The following is a 21,004-nucleotide window of genomic DNA, read 5'->3' as shown; positions in this document are numbered from 1 at the left end:
TTAAATTAATTTAAAATACAATTCATTTCTGTGGTGGCAAAACTGAATTTTAAGCAGTGCAGCAAAATATTTTTTTGTGGAAACTATAAAACATTTTCTTTAATGAATGAAGTAAAAATAATAATAATAATAATAAAAAATCATACATGAATGTTTTACTGTTGATCATCTGAATGCATCCTCGATTAATAAAAATATGAACTTCATTCAAAGAAAAGCAGAAAATAAATCTTACTGACCCAAATGTTTCAATGGTAGTTTGTTTTATTTTGTAATTGTATAATGTGAATAACTGCAGTCTAAAATGCTAAATAATAAAATATATAATTTATATACTGTATAAATAAATATATAATGGAAATCTATAAAAAGTACCGCTTTTTTAATATCTCATATCTAAATTTACATTTACAAAATTTAAATGTTTGTCATGTTGCTAACTCCGTATTTCTTATAATAATTCCTTAAAATATTAATTAGAAGGAATAAAAACATACAAATGATACAAATGTTGAAAATCACTATTTTACTCACCTTTAAAATGTATAAAATAACATGCTAGAATATAGAAAAATACAATAAATTATAAAAAAAGAGGATTTGGACTCTGGTGAATCTCATTTCAGAAAATGTGTCTTCAGTTTTTGGATATTAGCCTATAACTCATATAATGTAAACATACAGATAGATCCCTTGTGATCAAATGATGTTGTTAGGATGCCTCTGAGCTCTAACAGGAAGAAGACATGAATCCACAGCTGTACTGGAAATAACTACGAGCGCTTTTAATGATTTCATAAATCATCATGAAAAGTTGCTTTGCACACATTAATGCGAGACACAAGCTCTGTTTGTGCGCGTGTGTGAAGTTGACTTCTGCCTATTACTTATGACAGTTAAGACCGGCCTGACATATGTTGTCAGCAAAGATGGAAGCTGTACGCTGGCTAATACAAAAGCTTCCTCGCTTCAGAACAGGCTAACCACAGCCTGAGAGCTATTAGCGAGCAGCTTCCTCCGAGAGTCAACTGCAAGGTTAAATTGGCTGCAAGCCTCTCTTTGCATAAATTGGAACCAGGCGAGCCCGCAGTCTGTTAATGGTGTTATGGGTGAATTTCTTGACAATGGAGAACTGTTGGCTGCTTTCTGGCACAAGATCTTTGGCTGTTTACGCATGTGTCGGTGTGTGCGTCAGCATGCACGCTGCTGTTGCACTGCTGGCTCCTGATGTTTTGGATAACGTGCATTGTTCTTAAGAGGACACCCACGCACCAACACACTGGATTTTTTTTATTAAATTGATTGCAGTATAGTTTTTAAATATTAAGTTGTAGTAACTTAATGAAATTGAGTGTAGAGTACCATTTATATACCATGTTATACAAATAATAATGGACAATATATCAGTACCATATTGATTATTACCTGAATGGACTAAAACGAAGGCCTATATTACAGTAAATATTCAAAATTAGCTAATATTTGTAATACTTTAATATAATGTTTAATAATAATAAAATATCAAAAAATAAGAGGGCTTGGTTAATCTATCTATCTATCTATCTATCTATTAGGGGTGTAACGGTATGCAAAAATCACGGTTCGATACGTACCTCGGTTTTAAAGTCAAGGTTCGGTTCATTTTTGGTACAGTAAGAGAAAGAAATGGAAACATTAAACTGCAGGTTGTTCATTACTAGAAACTTTTTTTTTAACGATTTGTTTACACTTTTTTAAATACTTTTTAATAAAATATATATAACATTAAAAAAGAATAAGAACTAAAATACTGCTGCAAAGTTCTCCACTAAATAAAATACTCTCAGTCTCAAACCAATATCATATAATAAAATATAATGAAAAATATAAATAAATAACTATGATTACAGTGCAGCATTACCAATCCCAGCTTGTAGGCCTGCTCATATTTAAAAAATCTATATAACTTTTCCAAAGTGTAAAGTTGAGATCGTTCTCTTGCTTCAGTGAAAGTATAACGTGCCTAACGTTTTCGACTCGTACATTACACGTCACGCCCTGATGTCACGTGTCGTTACGGGATTTTTACGGGTTGTGTGTGAAAGCACGCGCATATCCCGGGTCATCACTGGCAGCCGTCACGCAACTGACACGCAGCAGAAACGCCACGCTCACACCACGCAGCCAGTGTGTCACCGACCTTAGAATCAGCTGCAGGGCGGGATTTGCGCTGAACGCAGAGACTTACGCCACTTAATATGTTTGTTTGGAAACACAAAAATGTACCTATATTCCGCACACAAAATATTGCATTCGGTCATTCGGTACACACGTGCACCGTACCGAAAGCCCTGTGCCAAATGGTCTGGTAAGAATACACGTACCGTTACACCCCTACTATCTATCTATCTATCTATCTATCTATCTATCTATCTATATATATATATATATATATATATATATATATATATATATATATATATATATATACAGGGTCAGTTTTGATTTCAATTTGACTTTGGTGTATGTGATTTACAATCAGTGAGCTGTTTATTGGTTACCTTCCACCAAACCCACAGTGTATGGTTAGAGGGAGATGGCTGAGTCGAGAACAGCAGATCTCAGAGCAGCATGTAATTAAAGAGGGTGTGTATTCCTTAGTGGACAGGCAGTGTCAGTCAGAGCAGATCTCATCTCACACCGGAGACAAGTAACACACAACAGCTCTCGCTGGACTCTGCACTGTGGTGAGGCATGTACACCATTACAGACCGATGTATTGTGTGAATGGTCCATGTAGCACTAAGTCAACTGTCATGTGAAACAACATCATGGCATGTGATGTACATTGACTCTCCTTTATCAGTGACATACACTATTGGATCCAGTATATGACAGTTAATATGACCTCAGCGTTCTACAAGTCTGCATGTCAATACACTGCAGTTGAATCAGGACTGAATCAGGCCTTGTTTTCAGAAAAAATATCTAAACATTCTCATGAGCAATCATTGAGCAAGGCTTTTTTTTAGAGGTTTATATCGTACTTATTTGTACTTTGTTTATTTTTGTCATTTTTTTAAAATCCAAATTCATTAAGCTTAATTGAATGTTAAATTATTTTGTGTTTTCAGAGAACAAATCTTGATTAATATATTGTTATAGTTTTTATTGAATCACTTTATTTTTTAATCTAAATAATTGTATATTAAATGACAAATTGACGTTAATGTTAAAAACATGATTATAAAATTCCAGTGGAATAATGGCATATTCTAATTATTATTTTTTTTTTTTAGAGAATAAATCTTGAATATTTGTTTATTTAATATTTTTATTTTATTTTCATAAATGTATTTGGTTTTTACTGAAGTATTTTACAATTTTTTTATCAAAATAACCGTATATTAAACTACATATCGAACAAAATTTTATGAGATTAATGTTTAATACAACATGAAAAAACGTCCAGCAGAGTTATGGCAAATCATTTTTTTGTTCCCAGAGGATATATTTTGAAAATTGGTTGATTATTATATATTTTTAATATAATTTTATTTTCATATATTTATATAGCTTTTTAATGCTCAAAATAACTGTATATTAAACATCTAACAGACTTTAATGTGGTTAATGTTTAAATCAAGATATTCTTATTTCCAGTGAAGAAGAAAAAAAACTATTTAAATTAAAACTGTAAAGTAAAAATTTGTAAATATCATTGTATTGTATAAAATTATACAAAAATACAAAATATAAAATAATATTTCAAATTATACATATATATTGAAATATACAGTATATGTTATAATTTTGCGTCTTGTTTTAAGAATGTTTTTTTTAGCAGTATACCTCAGTCTTATACAATAAGTGAATCTGTGATTGTCTCTAAGTCGCTGAAGGTCTTGAAAGACAGTGGCCTCAGAAGACCGGGTTAAACCGCTTTGCTGGGCTGCAGCCCATGGGAACTCACTGACTCTGGAATGGTGGAGAGAGAGGAATCCGCACACATCGGAGTAATTAGCCGTACGCTTGCAGACTAAGTGTGTGCGTCTGTGGAAAGGAACGTCGGTGGGGTGTTGTGCGAGCTGTTGATGAGGAGCTGTCAGAAAGCTGATTTAAGCGCGGCCTGTGGGAAGACGCCCACACAGAAAGGAACTTGTTGTTGTTTTGATGCATCTTTGGCCTGGCGTGATCTGGGGGACCAGACCGAAAGCGTTACCTCACCTCAGTGTCGTTGTTCAAGTTCCACAGATCCAGTCGACCCATGCCGTCCACGGCGGCGAACAGCGAGGGGTGCACGGGGGACCACATCACATCGTAGACGTAGTCTGCATTATCCTCGAAGGAGTACAGTGGCTTGTTTTGCTGAGGGGGACACAAAATGAGAAAAAGGATGTGAAATATAAAGAGAAAGACAGAATGAAAGGGCAAGCAAGAAGGTGCTGGGGTTGTAAGGGGACAGAGTGGGTGAAGATGGAGAGAGAGGCAGAACGAGAGAATGAGTGGCATAGGCAGTAGACAGAGTGGCGCTGCTGCAGCCCTGGGGCCTGTCTGGGATTGAGCTAATTAAAACCTTTGCACATTCAAGCAGTGTCATAAAAAAACACTAGATGAAAGTCTCCCCAAGGTGTACTGTAGCCTAAGTGTAACAGCTGTCTGTGGCATAGAAGAAAAGGGAATAAAAGGAAAGAAGAGAGAGAGTGAGAGAGAGATCCTGAGAATTGCAGGATGCATTCCACACAGGTACAGTGAAGGAGACAGCTGGCATGATAAACAACCCCACAGAGACAAACACCATGCAGTGAGCAGACTTCATCTTCAAATCAAATTTTATTATTGTATCATTATGCACCAAATAATGATTTGGGAAAGATCATGTGATACTGAGGACTGAAGTAATGGCTGCTGAAAATGTAGTTTTGCCATTAAGAAAATGCATTGTAAAATATATTAAAATAGAAAACAGCTATTTTAAATTGTAATAATAGTTCACAATATTACTTTTTTTTTTTTTTACAGTATTAAAAGAGGCATTGGAGAAGTGTGAATTACTGTAACAAAAACATATGGGTCGAAGAGACGTCCCATTTGGTGTCTGCATAAAATTACATTTACAAAAGTGATTTTATATCTATAGAAAGCATATTAAATGGAAGTAAACTTCTTCTTATTCTGACCTGTACTTATTAAAACATCTAAAATAATAATACTAAATTTGATTATATTTTGATGAGTTGGATAGTGGCAAAGATTGCTAAAGTTTTAAAAATTACTTTTTGGGAGCTACACTGTGATCCTTAAACAGTCTTTCAAATTAATTCTGAAAAAATCCTGGTAAATATGCCTGACAAAATGTTTTGAATATAAATATATTTTTAATATGTAATAATGTGTGTGTGTGTGTCTGTGTGTGTGTGTCTGTGTGTGTGTGTGGGTGTGTGAGAGAGACAAATCCATGAAAAACCGACCAGTTTGAAACAAATGGTGCTTTACATTTCCCATTTAGCACTAAGGTAATTTTGTTATTTTATTATGTTCTGATCAAACCAGTTTCAGGTCCAATTATTACTTTAACTATGCTCATCAGTTGATCTGATCCACAGGATCCACAGCCACAAATCTAAATCCTGAAGGCGCCAGTGCTGATTCTACCCTTCCTCAGGACTACAGATCAGTTTGCAGGCCATTTTTCCCCCTCTAACAGAGCGTGATGTGCTTACTCCTCAGCAGACCTCACATTCATTCCATAACCTCTCTGATGCCTCTGCAGAGATCTAGTGATGGGTTTCAGTATATGCATGTTTTTACTCAATTACAATTACCTCATGTACTTGTTTATGTACCTACAGTAAACGGTGCTTATACATGTCACCACCATCACAGACCCGGATGAGGACTAAGATGCAGATCGAAAAGTACATCAAGGACTAGCCTTACTTATGTACTTAAGGAGGCAAATTAGGGCACAAGAAGGGTTTTCTGAGCAGTGACCAGGCATTGACGGTAAACATGATTTTTCCTTTCGTGTTTATAGGACACCAATAAAAAGATCAGAATTATCTGTCAGCACTGCCTAGGTTATACTACAAACAGAAAAATGGAGGCAGCTCTGTACCTAATGAATAATTAAACAATACATTTTTATAACATAAAATGACTAAACTATCCCATCAATGTCTAAAAATAGCAAGCCGGGTATCATTTGAAATTCATTTTATTGCATGTGAGTGATAACGTGTGGAGGCTCACAGCGTGCTTGGTTCCAAGCTAAGGTGTGCCTACAACCACACAGAGGAGAAAGAGACAGGCCTGCATTCCTGCGGCTCTCCTCAAAGGGAAGGAATTCCCCCGTCCCCAAAAAATAACACATGCACATCCATAAAAGCCCAGGAATGTTTTAATATCTGTCAGAATGCACAAAGTTTAAGATTTGTAGAGAAAAACCATTGAGCCCAACTTAAAGTGACAGGACGCTATATTGTGGTTTTGGGAAAACTCTTTACGTAGACTTGTGCACACAGATAGCGATGAGTGTGTGAACATGATACATATACTGTAGCTTTCATTAATGCAGCTCAGCGGTGTTATCCATCGCAGGGCTTGAGGCAGCAGATGTGACACTTCCTTGTGAAATGACCCGTGTCCACCATCTACTTCAGATTATTTGGCTCTGTTCTACTTTTTAACTCTTTGTTAACTCATTTTAAAGGTATGCCTTTCATGCAGTGTCTAATGTAGCTGTATGTGAATGTAAACCATCTGCAAAATTGTAATGCTAAAAGTGCACGATAAGTAAAGTTATTGTCTCCCAAAAAAAGAATCAACTATGAACAGCCTAAACGAGTCGTCGGTAATTCGAATCCCACTTCTGTGACAGCTACACGTCACAGAGTAACATATTTGCATAATGCCCGACTATGGTTGGCTGCCCTCATGCACTGTAGCTTGTCCGTGTGGTTAACATCATGCCTAGATTCTGTGAAATACGCTGTGAAAGTAAATTAATTTTATTTTCAATTCTGAAAGATTAGGCTGGAAAGAATCAGTAGCTGAATTTCATTTTTTCCACTGTACCACAGCAGTACAACCCCCATTTTTTGTGTGTTCACGTCATTTTGACTGAGTACATGCTTCTCTAATCTCGGGGAGTTCAACGCAGGATTCACAAACCGCTTGCTCTTGAAAGATGACTCAGTACCCAGTTTATTTGGACTAGATGGATCCACTGAATCACAACCTATATGTTTATATTAATAGATGTATATATATAGATGAATAATTACGTGGGTGAGTAATTAATTACAGAATTTTCAGTTTTGGGTGAACTAACTCTTTAACTCATACTCATGACTGATCCACACAAAAATGAAAGTCAAACAGGTTTGGAAGAACATGAGCATGAGAAAATGAAGACAGCATTTTTGTTTTTGGGTTAACTATCCCTTTAACTACTAATTAGGTTTTCCGTTTCTACAAAGGTTGTGTCATTGATGTCTCTTCTTCAAGCTATCCCACTTTTCCATTGCTTTTTTTTATAAAGTGAAAGTGAAGTGACATTCAGCCAAGTATGGTGACCCATACTCAGAATTTGTGCTCTGCATTTAACCCATCCGAAATGCACACACACAGAGCAGTGAACACACACACACACTGTGAGCACACACCCGGAGCAGTGGGCAGCAATTTATGCTGCGGCGCCCGGGGAGCAGTTGGGGGTTCGATGCCTTGCTCAAGGGCACCTAAGTCGTGGTACGACTTCCCTTAATAAAATGATTTAATAAAATAATTTATTTTTTAGTTTTTAGAACTTTTTTAACAATATCCATTCACATAATTTCTGCATTTCAGCAAAGACCTTCCCTTATTAAAAAATTATTTGTGCCTCTCTCTTCTCCCCTAACATTCCATCTACATCCATCTTTTCTTCATACTTGGCCTTCATGCTTCCCTCACTCCGTGGTTAATGTGATTTGAGCCAGTATCTCCAGACACAGATTGCAGTATCTGTGAACACAACCATGTCCATACGTCTCCCACCCTAACCCGCTCTTGCTCAATCTCTTTGGTCCATGTGGTTTGAACTCCAATCAAGAGACTCAATCATTCATTTCTGAACTTGCAGATTAAGCTCCAAAGTAAAAAGCCGTTGTCCAGTGGCCTCAAAGCTCTGGACACAGAATGGATTTACTTGTATGTACAAGACAAAGCCAAGATGCTGTCTCCATTAACAAAGCAGGTCTTAAAAAGCTCTTGTGTGGCTACATTAATGATGGAAACATTTGGAATTATCCTGTTTTTTTAGGGTTTCATAAACATAAAAAGCAAAAAAGCCAGCACTTTTATCTTGATTTCCAGTCAAAATATCCTTAACACAAGATGCATTTACTTGAAAACAACAGTTGTCTAAGATAATAAAATTTTTACTGTTATTTGAATTTTTACTGTTTTTTTTCATACATACATAGATGCATAAAACAAAGACAAACAAGGTCAGTGGGGCCATTTTAGATATTTGTTACTGAAAAACAACACAAAAATACGTACAAAAAAATAAATAACTCACATTTTCTACTTTCTGAATGTACAAAACCCCCAAACCAAAAAAAAAAAAAAAGGTTAATGCTGTTAGAACGAGAAAGTGTAAATAATTGCATGTTTAAACATTCAAGTATCACTGAATGAACAGAAGTTCTACAAAACCTCGGACTCTTGAATGAATTCATTGATAATGCACTGGTTAATGTTTAAATGGTGGATAATTCCAGTCCATGAGTCTCATTAAAACCGATCATTAGTCATGCATACATTCATTAAGACCATCTTGTAGTTTTGTGTAGGTACTCAATGCTTGATGCTTGAAAGGTGTAGAGGATATTATTTCTTACCTTTGTACTCCACAATTTTACCGTCCAGTCAAAAGAAGAGGTGACAAAGAGGTGGGAGAAATCGACAGGACCCACAGCACTGTGACAACTGATGCCCGTCACTGGCCCCTGATGGCCTTCAAACATCTCACAGATGCCAGCTTTACTGTGGAGCAACACAAAGGTAGCAATAATAACAGCAACAGTTTTGATATGCTAAATCAAATCTGATATTTGTTAAAAATGTGAATATTTTTCCAGGAACTTTTTTTTTTTACAATATCCATTCATGTAATTTCTGCATTTCAGCAAGGACCTTCAATTAAACTGATCAAAGGTGACAGTAGAAAGACATCTACAAAATTACTCATTTATTTTCAAATACATTTCTGCTCTTTTGTACTTTATGTTTATTTTTATTTACCTTTTTTATCTAATTTTATCATTCTGAGCTGATCTTGCCCTTGATTTTAAATAGATATCTTTTCAAATGTCTTTAAAAAAACAGTCTGTTAAATGTATGCATGTATGTGCCACTCACCTGCCATGTCTGGATGCTGTATACACTGTTCCCTCCTCACTGCCAACAATGTAATTATTGACGTCTCCAGTGGGGAAGGCCATCCCAGTTACAGCCACCGGCTTAGACTTGTTATAAACAAGCTCCATGCTCTCCTACAAAAGACACACATGGATTGAGCAAGCAGACCTTTATACAGACGTGATGGATGCTGGTGTAATATCAGCACCGACCTGAGGCTGTGACAGCATGTCCAGGCTCCAGGAGCACATCCGGCCATCTGTGGACACCGTGATCAGGTTGTTGGCATTCTGAGTGCCAACCACATTGACGCAGTAGACAGGGTGCTTTGAGAAAAATACATTTACAATATATGTCACCTACAATTGCCTGACAAATATGAGAAATTCAAGAAAGTGTTATACATGGCCAGCAAAGATCTAGGGATGGCCCCTTAATAAGATAATTATCTGTATAGAGACAAGACTTGTGAACTAACCTGGCCTGAGCATCTGCCCGTCTGCAAATACAGTCAACTATGTGAATCCATTTTTTTTTGTTATTGTCGTCAATTTGATTTTTGTTTTTGACTAACAATGGGCTCTTTCAGACGGGTTGGTGGAGTGGTGAGATGGCAGTCGGGACATAGGCTTTCATTATTGAGGGCACGGGAGTTTAAATCCTCAGCATGTATGGCATTCAGGGGCCATGTGTGGCAGCTGAGCACAATAAGGGTCTATGGACGTCCCTTTTCTCTGCTACTAGGCTGTACTGTCTTTATTGCATGACAAGGAGTTCGATGAGGCTCACTGAACCTGACTGTGCTGACAGACTGAGTCTAGCCCTTGGTAGAGAGAAGACGAGGTCAGGAAAACGTTGAGGGGTTGATTGCTACCAGCATCATGTAATAACGTGATTGTCCGGTTAAAGGGAAAGTTTACCCAAAATAAAAATTCTGTCCTCGTTTACTCACCCTCATGCTGTTCCAAGCCTGTATGATTTTCTTTATTTTGTTTAAGACTGTTTATGCTGCTCTTTTGCATACAATAAAAGTAAATGGAAATCAAAATAGACAAAAAAGCACCATGAAAGTGTTTAATTTTGTAGTACAATTTAGCATACTTAAAAAAAGAGAGTACTTATTATGTAAATAATATACTTAATAATATAGGTAAGTGTAAACTGAATGCACTCTCAAATGCATTACAGTAGCTGCAAATAAATCAAAATGTAAAAAAGTAAAACTTATATTAAATGAAATTAGTTGACCTTAAAAGTGCTGTTTGACCCACTTATTATAAGTAAGATTTAAGTACATCTTTATATGTAATCTTATCATTTTTTTTGGTAAAAGTGCATTGCCGAATATACTGTCAAGCATAAAATGTGTATTTGAATGAATTTAAGTTTATTTGTAATTTTTTAAAGTGTACTTAAGTGTGTTAAAATATGAAAGTGCACTTAAGAGGCCTTTTATTTCATTCATTATCTGCAAGTAACTTTTTTTTTAAATATACATTTATGATTTGAATTACACTACAACTGAACATTCAGTACAATTAAGCAAACTTTTTCAACAGAAATAACTCTTTGAGCTTTGGTTAGGAAAGATTTATGATCTCACTGAAAATCATGGCTGACAGTCATAGTCTCCCATTTACTTTTATTGTATGTAAAAGAGTGGCTTGGGTAAACTCCTTTTGTTTTCTATAGAATAAGGCTCTTTGGAATCACTTAAGTGAATTCATGATGGAGTGTAACTGATGACTGTATCTGTAGGTTCTCTTACAGTGTGTGCTGCAGCGGACAGGGGGGTCCTCTGAACCGGCGTTCTTCGGTGACTTCGGTTGTCCCAGAGAACAATCTGCCCCGAGTACGTGCCACCCACCAACAGGTTAGGATGAAACCGAGCGAAACCCACCGACACCACTGGAGACTGGAAAAGAGATGACAAGACAAAATCTTTAGGACAAAAGACAAAAGAAAAATGGAGATGAAGACTATGTTAAGGATTGTGGGAGCAGCAGTTTTATATTACAGTATCATAAACAGAGTGCACTAGAGCGAAAAGTGCAGCCTTTTGTTATTACAGCCTTAGCCTTGAACTTTCCCTCTGTCGTTACTTTTATTGAGTTTTTGGTTCCTCTTCAGTGCCTGTCACATGAAACGTGTCCTCATGCTTATATATATTCACATCGAATTCTCTGTAGCGCCCTTACTAAGCACTTTTACAATTATCTCAGGAGACCAATTACTGACAGCAAGGAGACAACGATTTTTTGTTTTACTTCCAAAACTGCCCTTTTCACCGTGGTGTGAAAGCAGCAGGACAGAAGTGTAAAAGGCATGTTTTCATAGTGCTCTCCAGACATCTGTAGAGCCAAAACTAGGACTGTCTCTCCATTGCACCCCACTCCATCTGCGGCCTTCTCGTCATGCACCCAGAGTTCATTTTAAAGTGACTGGAAAACAAACCAGAGAAAAAAAGAAAACACGCTTCTCTTTTCTTTCATTCGTCCCCCCTCTACAAAAATACAGCTTCTAAGAGGGTTTGGGAGCAACCTCATGTGTGAGGTGGTTTTTTATAAGGACTCAAAATAAACTAAGTTGGAGGGGTAAAAATAAAAGCGAGTTGAGTTTATTTACATTCAGGACACTGAATTACAAGCCAATCTGGTTTTAAGTTGAAACGCAATAAGACAAAAATGTTTGATGGTTGGACTGGAGATTATTTGGAAAATTTTGAAATACATATGACTGATTGTGTGATTGACTGCGGCCTGACTGAGAAATACTACATAAATATTAAGAAACCATTCTTATTCAGAAATGTTTCCATTCATTTACATTCAGAAATCTAATTATGTTGTTTCATTAAGGGTTGTTGCAATTGCATTATTCAAAACAATACTGTACTCTTGCAGCTACTGCCAAACTGCTACTGAATCTGCTGGGTAAAATATATAGAACTCGTTGTGCGATCAAGTTTGATTCCTGAATTACTCTCATGAGCTTTTTCTGAATGAAAGTGAAATGAAGTGAGAAGTGAGAAGTACGATACCTAAAAAAAAAATTTTATTCAATGTTTATGTTCTTTTTAGTCAATCAAAACCACACAGCATGAAGTGAGTAGTCAGATTCCTGAGCAAATAACTCTTATGAGTCAGTTCTTTTTAGTGAATCAAAATCAAATTTAACCAATTCACATACAAATAACTCTTTTGAGACAATTATTTTTGGTGAATTAAAGTCACACAGCACACCCTGTAATCAAAACGATTTGCGAACAAATGATTCTGATGATCAGGTTCATTTTGGTGAATCAAAACCATACTGCATTCCAACCGATTCACGAATAATTGACTCTTACAATTTGGTTCTTTTTAGTGAATCTAACACATACAGCTTTCAACTTGTGAGTTCTGTAATCACTGGTATTTTATTAAAACAACAGAATAAATTAATTAATTATTTTTTGTTTGTTCAATACTATTTAATACAGTTATATCAATAATTGCTTTGCACTTACTGTATGCCACATAAAAAAAAAATACAATTAATACTGAATAAATAAATGGTAATTAAAAAGTCACCTTTTTCAAGAATTGTTTTAAATTTACTAGCTTTACATTTCTTGTGATTCCCACCCTTAACTGCAGGGTTAATAAAATGGAAAGCAGATACTTCCAAGGCACTAAACTGCCTGCAATAATACAATCACTGGACATCAAAAGCCAACATTTCAGTTAATAAATTGATTAGTATCTTTTAAGAGGTTGAAAAGTTTCACTCAAGACTTGATTAGTCTGATTACCAGTACTGCTGGAAAAGGATCTCAGTTCTGTGATTAATGATCAGTCAGTTCTGAATACTAACACAGAGATGGGAACACTGCTGCTTAAATGCACGGCTATTTCAATCAGAGCCACAAGATGACCTCTGAACCAAATCTCTCTCTCTCTCTCTCTCCTATAGTCATGTGACAGGGACACGCTCCCCAGACCAGCGCTTCATTACTGGGCTAATGAACATGAGCTGGGGTCACCACAACAAGAGGGTAATAACTCCGCTATGAAGCCATTAATCAGAGACTTAATGAAGTATCGTAACCTGAAACTTCAGCTCAGGAAAGCAATCCCGCCAACAGCCAATCACAGGCATCTCTGGCCTCTCCCCGTACACTGCAGGCCTGTTTTTATCAGAGTCGTCTGCTGTGGTATCATCCCTGTGTCCTGCAGCAACCTTTGATGACTCGGTCTGTCCATTTTCTGTTCTTAAAGTTAAGATGAACTCTTTAGCTTAACGGATCACTAGTTTACTTTTGATTGGATAAGCTTTTAAGTACCTGATTTGTGTGAATGCACCTGTTCAAAGAACAAGTTTCTTGTTGGCAAAATTATGTGAAAATCACAAAAGTCATGTATATTAGGACCTTTTGACAAGGTCAGAAATGTAAAAAATTGATTGAACTTTGAGCACTGAATGACAGCGATGACTAGATTAATGCTGTAATCATCGCTTACTTCATGAAGTTCAATGCATTGGACACAATGTGAACAGGCCTTTAATGATGAATAACATGTCAGAGGGCAATCTCATTTTATAAAACATCAGATGTATACTTCCCTCATAATCGTAACCACATAGATCCAGAGAGACCTTTGGCTCCATAACGAAGCGCAGATAAATATGACAAGTTTTTGAACTCTCTTTAAAGTCATAATCTAAACATGGCAAAGGCACAAGACGCTGAGAGGAAAAGGGATGAAAAGGCTGTATATTCACACCATATGGAGAGTGTGGGTTAAGATCTGCTTATCTTCAACGCGTGGAACCTGAAAGGCTGAAACTTCCTCAGTTTTACTGGAAGCCATAAACACCATTATTTGATCAAGCTTTTGCTACTGGAATGAGCTCACTTTGACTCAATAGACTGGTTAGCTGTGATCTTTTCAGCCATTTTCAGCCATTCAGACCTGCTCCAACTGGCACGTAAGTATAAAAACATACAGGTGAGAAACATCCCAAAATTTGTGTCTATATTACACCGAATATATAGAATTATTCCGTGAAAGAAGAACTGAATGATTATCATTAATTGCATCACAGTTTACTTTGCACTCAACCATAATTCAAAGAATACAACAATAACCAATAAAATAAATGTATTACAATGTTACTTATTAGGTCTTTTTATAAGTGTACAGTCAATATTAGGAAATTTCATGTTTGATGTTCAATCCTGAATTGAAGTTTCACTATCCCACCATCTCGACAGTGCAGTCATTGAGATTTTATGGAGAATATTACTCATTACAAGCTCAGCTTGATGTCTAACAACCCGAAGCTCTGATGAAAGTCAAACTGGAAAGTCAAATGCAAGTGAAAACACAATCCCACAACACTTTCCTGCAGTTTAATGGGTTTCAATGGAACTAAGTGCATGGGACATGATAATATCAATGGGAACGGTTCAGTATGGGATAATCCACAGGACTAACCACGTGAAGAGAGATGGCATGAGGAACACTCCCTCCTTTGTTGCCCCCCTTTTCAGGGCCGAAAAGGGAAAAGAGGAAAAAAAAAAGTTGGAGCCATTTGTCAGGGAGGAGATGACTGTGTAACAGACAGTACATTTACTGCCGCCTCCTCCTGAAGCACCACAATCATGTGGTTCTCAGCAAAGCTTATCAGCTCCAGATGCACTCCTCTGTCTTCCACCAGCATCCTTCTCTCCCTAACTCTTTTTTTTTCTTCCAAATGGCACCCCATGGATTTTGTCACTCTGTGGTTACTGGGACAGGCCATGTAATACCATATCTCCGTTTTAGAGAACAATGGAGGAGAAGCCAGTCAATGCAAGTAGTTCAATGTCTCTCTTTTACCTTAGGACAAGAGTAAAGAATGACCATGGCCCAGTCAATATGAATGAACAGTATTCTTAGAATAGACAAATATGGATGAAATGCAGTTTTATACTCAGTCTCATATGATTTGGCAGCACACTTATAAAACTCACTTATATTAACTCAGAGGGAGTGTCAGCCACATTAAAGCTTAAGTCATTTGTGGATTAATGCGTATTGGAGATGCGAACCGTTTCTAACGATTGAGTTCGATTTGGTGAACTGGTTCAAAAAGATCCAGTTACATCGAATGATTCGTTCGCGAACCGGATATAACAAACTGCTTTGTTTTGAACTCTCTCACAACAGACACGGAAGAGAAGAAAATGCTGAATAAAGTCGTAGTTTTTGCTATCTTTAGACCAAAATGTATTTTCGATGCTTCAAAAAATTCTAACTGACCCTCTGATGTCACATGGACTACTTTGATGATGTTTTTCTTACCTTTCTGGACATGGACAGTATACCGTACACACAGCTTCAATGGAGGGACTGAGAGCTCTCAGACTAAATCTAAAATATCTTAAACTGTGTTCTGAAGATTAACGGAGGTCTCACGGGTTTGGAACGACATGAGTATGAGTTATTAACATAATTATGATTTTTCGATGAACTAACCCTTTAAGGAAGGCCTGTATAATTAGTCTGGTTAGTATACCAACACCTCAGTCGGACACAATCTGAATCTGATCTGAATTTTCTGTGAAATCTTTTGACTGTGACTGTCCAAAATCTGCAGACTAACTCTGACTCCTAACTAGCCAACCGTTATGACCCATTCCTATCTGGTAATATATGTGGATACAAGAGCAGGCATTAAACCCATAGCGGACTGGAGGTCTTTGCTCTTCCTGTTTCAAAAGCTGTGAGTGGTTTTGAAGCCTTTCTACACTCAGTTTTATGAGCACATGCAACTCCATCCACCAGCATTATGCAGAGCAGGCATCTCTCCAAGCTCCTGCGAACACATCTTCCACTGTGCCAACCTCTATTTAGTGAGTCTCAGGCATCCAGCAGGGGTTCACATACGCCATGTTCAGACTCTCAGTCAAATCTGATTTTTGTTCATATCTGTTTGGAATCCGATGGACAGTCCACACTGTGTATCACAACTGCTCGATTCCAATGTGTGTGTACATGCCACTCTTTGTTTTTCCTCAGTATCTGTATTGGTTTCTATGACAATGACGTTGTGTTGGTATGTCTACGTTAAAAGCAACAATAAGAGCAATACAGTTTGCAATATAGGTGTTGTCTCACAACATGATGACATGTTGCCGCGATGGATTATAATAAGCGATAACAATATTATGTCTTATGAGGCAGCGGCAGAAAGTTACGAAGCTGCATGAATTTACATTTAGTCATTTAGCAGATGCATTTAGCAGATGCATTTATCCAATGCGGCATACAAATGAGGACAATGGAAGCAATCAAAATCAACTAGAGAGCATTGATATGCAAGTGATATAACAAGTCTCAGTTAGCTTAACGAAGTACATGTAGCAAGGTTGTTGTTTTTTTATTATATAATAAATAAAACAGATAGATTAGAAAAAGAACAGAGCAAGCTAGTGTGAGAGGCCTTTTTTTTACTTTTGTTAATTGTATAATAAATAAAAAGAAAACAAATAGATAGAATACATATAGACTTTTTACATGGCGTGAGAACGTAAAAAAGCTACGCAAAATCCGATCTGAGCGGTTAGACTGAAAAGCATTTCCAGAAATTTGATTTTAATAGGATTTCAAACCGCATATAGATGTAGCTCAAAATTCTTTTGCAAAAGTCGGATTTCATATAGTTTGTTGCCATTCAGACTATCTAAATATGATCCGATTTCAATCGCATTGGCACAGAAATTGGTCTGGGGCTGACAGTCTGAATGAGGTTACAGAGTGATCCTGGGTAAAATATAAATTCTATAAATAAAATGCAGGCGATGCACATGAAGGCTGACAGTATCGGAGAGCAGATTTTTTAGGGTGTGCCCTTGATGTGGAGAGAGGCAGCCCACTTTAGAAGGTCATATGATGTTTCTAGCGAGCTGGGCTCCACTGTGATGATGGGCCCAAAAGAACAGCAGAGAGCCAAGATCACACCCCACAGAGCCCATAACAAACCCAAACCATCTCAGAACTATCCCACAACCGTCTGAAAGCGAATGGCCTTCCGAAGTCAGAGAGAATGTGAAATAAAAAAGGAGAGACTAAAGAAAAGGCAAACATAAGCAGAAGCTTTTTCAAAATCTAGTGAGCTGCCTACGTAGGGAGCATTTTAAAGAGAAAATGGAAATGGAAATTTTAATGGAAAACTCAATTGAAATCAACTATGATTCATGTTTCCCATGATAAGTGCTACACACAGTACATTCAGTTATGAAATTCCATGATGGCTAGGAACCTGCCTAAGTAGACAGCGAGTCAGCTCACTGTTATTTGGAACATAGCTAGAGTGTGAGAGGAAGTATAAGGAGAGAGAGATGTGGCAAAAGGAGGTAAAGACGGAGCTGCAAAAAGAGAAACTGAGGGAAAAGTGGGAGACAGCGGTGCTGGAGGGAGGGTTTCTGAAGTATCCAGGACATGAAAGTGGCCACTGTGGGTAAATCTGGAAAACAACTGCAAAACTGCTGAACTCTGCCACATGGCCTGCCAAAAGTGAGGGAAGCCACAAAGAGAGAAAGGGAGGGGTGAAGAATAGAGGAGAGGAGCGTGTGGGGGATTCGGCAGAACATGCTCACACATTAAGAGCCATCAGATTCCTGTTTAGTGAGAGGGGAGCACCGCCGTTTAGAACAGATCCCAGAGCGAAAAACAATATCTCAGCAAATTGGCCCGACCTCTTTCATCCTCAGCCAACAGCCAAATGTTTGGAGATCCTGTGCTTCTCTCTCCATCTCTCTCCTCATGATGGAAAAAGGATGGATGAACCTCAGGCCACTCTGAAGGAGAGCTGTGAAATGCCATTGTATGTTATTCATCTTACGTTTTATTTCTATACATCCATTTTTTTTGTAGCACTGAGCTGTAGAGAAGAAAAGGACAGAGTGAGGCAGGTCAAAGGGAGTCTTCATTTATGCTCCTGTGTGACAACACAATCAAAAACACATGGCACTTTCTATAAAATACAGTTTATTTTAGTGTCCCATTACTTTGTTGTGAAAACTATTATATAGAAACTGTCTAGATAAAATTGACCTAGGATGAAATGTAGCAAGTGTTACATTAAATGTCTGTTACCATCATCCCTGTTACCACATGATTTCTTCCTGCTACAAAACATTTACAGTTACACTGTCACTCCCGAGAAATAACAGAATTTGCACCCTTCTACAACATCCCAGGAAGACAAACATATAATAATCTTCTTCCTTTTTCAAACAAATTGTAGTGCTGACATTGAAATTCACTGAAAGAAAAACTGATGATTTTCATTTATCAGGAAAGAAAATTAAGCATTTAGTCCCAAACTAGCCCTTTATCCCTTTCTCAGAATCAGCTGAATTTAGGCTAAATTTGCAGGGTAGTTAATATAGATGTTTATATAATGTTTTTCATTATTCAGTCTTCAGACATTTCCCACATTCTGTTAACAAGATTGTAAACCTCATCCAAAATGAACAGAAAATAAACAACTAATATTTAGGTTGACCTCCTGAGGTTCAATCAATATTTCATAATCAATATTTCCTGAAGGTTAAGCATATCTTTTAACTGATCTTTAAAAAAAAAAAAAAAATTAAGCTCTTTAGAAGCGAATATTACCTCCTTTGTAATATAAAGAGCCAAATTCAAAAATTACCTATCAAGAACATTTTTGCCCTGTCATATAGACCCCTCCCAGAACTGAAGCACAAATTTGTCTAAGAATAAACAATCATACATTTTGCAGTCTGTAAGACATTGATATCCTCAACATTATATAGTTTTACAATTATAAAATCAATAAGAAAGAACTAAAATGGCAATTAAAAAAAGTCATGTAAATAAGAAAATTCTGTTGTTTGTAAACGTGTGCAATATGGCATGTCTAAAACATATCTGGTGTAAGTATGCATGCTTTACTGTGTGAGTAAACGAGCATGTGTACGTGCATCCTCTGTCTGTGTGCATGTGAGAGGTGCTGGGCATTGGAAAAGCAGCACATGCACCAGCAGACCATGTGGGTGGGCAAACATATGCGGCTGGTAGGATTAGGAAGTGGTAAGCCACATCTTTTTATTACAGATATGTCTCTCTAATATCTCTCCTTCACACCAGGCTGTCGCCTCCCAGACTTGCTTACTTGGTCGTCTCCCTGAAAAGACTCTTAACCAAGAGTCTTTTATAATTAGCATCAAAACCGACACCAGATATGTTTAACACACAAACCTCAAGATTTTTTTGGCCTGACCCAAGCGGACACACACCGTAATAAGGTGTTCTGTTCCGCTGCGGTACTCCAAGGCCAGCATGCACCTTTAATTAAATATCACCTTTAGCTCATTTAAATGCATGTCGTCATCTGAAGTGGTACACTCCATTAGATCTCCCTTTTATTGAAGCTACCACTTCCTTTATTATCATGGCTTTCCAATTAGGTCATTTTATTATAAATTTACTGAGAAGTGCTTGGAATACTAGAGGTATATTTGGAATGGGATACATGTATGTACTACATGTTGCCTACAGTTTTTAAAATCGTATGCAATATAGCATGCAGTGTGTAACAATAAACCCAATGATAAATGTATTTTTAACTCAGCAAAAAGTTAAATCTCTAAAATAAATAGTTAAACCCAAATTACTTAAAGGGTTAGTTCATCCAAAAATTATTTATCATTTATCCACATTCAAGTTTTTCCAAACCTGTGTGAGTTTCTTTCTTCTGTTAAACACACACACACACACAAAAGGTATCTTGAAGAATGCTGGTAACTAAACAGCTGCGGGAGCCATTGACTTTCATAGTATGGAGAAAAAAATACTATGGAAGTCAATGGCTACCAGCAACTCTTTGGTTCCCAATATTCTTCCAACTATCTTCTTCTGAACTCTGCAGAGTTAAAACTCATATGGGTTTGGAATGACATGTGGGTGAGTAAATGATCACAGAATCTCTTTAACATTTTCTCGCAGTAGCAGTTTTCACTTCCTTAATATTCAGTGTGACGCGATATTTGGAGGGTAAGTGTGTAAATTTGTGTTGTGTTAAGGGTTTTCACCTGGCAGTGGTAGATGTACTCTGGTGTGGTCTTCTTGAATTTCATATTCCACACTAAAGCCACACCGTCTGGCTCATGAGGAGCGTCTTCATTGTTGTTGTAGGAGGCCACCAAGAGCTCAGGGTACTGGAAATATGAAGAGAAGAGAGTGGAGGCAGGAGAAAGATGAGAGAGTGAGAGAACAGAGAAGAGCATGATAAAGCTGACTCAGAGACAAAGAATGGGAGGATTCTCCCTTTTTAATGAACAGGTGCTGACATATGCAGGAGGTCAGAGAGGGAGGTCAGTCTACCTGAGGGGACCAGTCCAGACAGGTGATGACCCTGTGCTTTGACCAGTGCTCATCATAGAACAGACGATTGAGAGAGAGACTGGAGCCACCCTGCAGATCTCTGAGAGAGAGATACTCTTATTAACAAATTCAGCTCATTGAGGACATGCTATAGTCTTCAATGGGTTTCATGTTAGACTGATTATAACATAGTACAAACTAACACCAACCATTCCTATTTTTGTTATATTTATATC

At 37.2% G+C, this 21,004-nt stretch overlaps 1 protein-coding gene across 4 annotated transcripts in view; it reads right to left on the bottom strand.

The window, feature by feature from the left end:
* LOC127935390 (cytoplasmic dynein 1 intermediate chain 1) overlaps positions 1-21,004 on the bottom strand; it is a 53,852-nt gene that overhangs the window by 4,354 nt on the left and 28,494 nt on the right. For all 4 annotated transcript variants that reach the window (XM_052533206.1, XM_052533207.1, XM_052533208.1 and 1 more), the window contains 7 exons: positions 20,769-20,868; positions 20,477-20,602; positions 11,156-11,302; positions 9,600-9,713; positions 9,388-9,521; positions 8,868-9,012; positions 4,207-4,347 (listed from right to left, as the gene is read on the bottom strand). In XM_052533206.1, the coding sequence (XP_052389166.1) occupies positions 4,207-4,347; positions 8,868-9,012; positions 9,388-9,521; positions 9,600-9,713; positions 11,156-11,302; positions 20,477-20,602; positions 20,769-20,868 (907 nt within the window). The remainder of the gene's footprint in view (positions 1-4,206; positions 4,348-8,867; positions 9,013-9,387; positions 9,522-9,599; positions 9,714-11,155; positions 11,303-20,476; positions 20,603-20,768; positions 20,869-21,004) is intronic.

This window comes from Carassius gibelio, chromosome A19 (genome assembly GCF_023724105.1).
Source record: "Carassius gibelio isolate Cgi1373 ecotype wild population from Czech Republic chromosome A19, carGib1.2-hapl.c, whole genome shotgun sequence".
NCBI classification, from domain to species: domain Eukaryota; kingdom Metazoa; phylum Chordata; class Actinopteri; order Cypriniformes; family Cyprinidae; genus Carassius; species Carassius gibelio.
The sequence above is the reverse complement of the archived record's forward strand: the minus strand, read 5'-3'. Positions and strand labels throughout refer to the sequence as shown.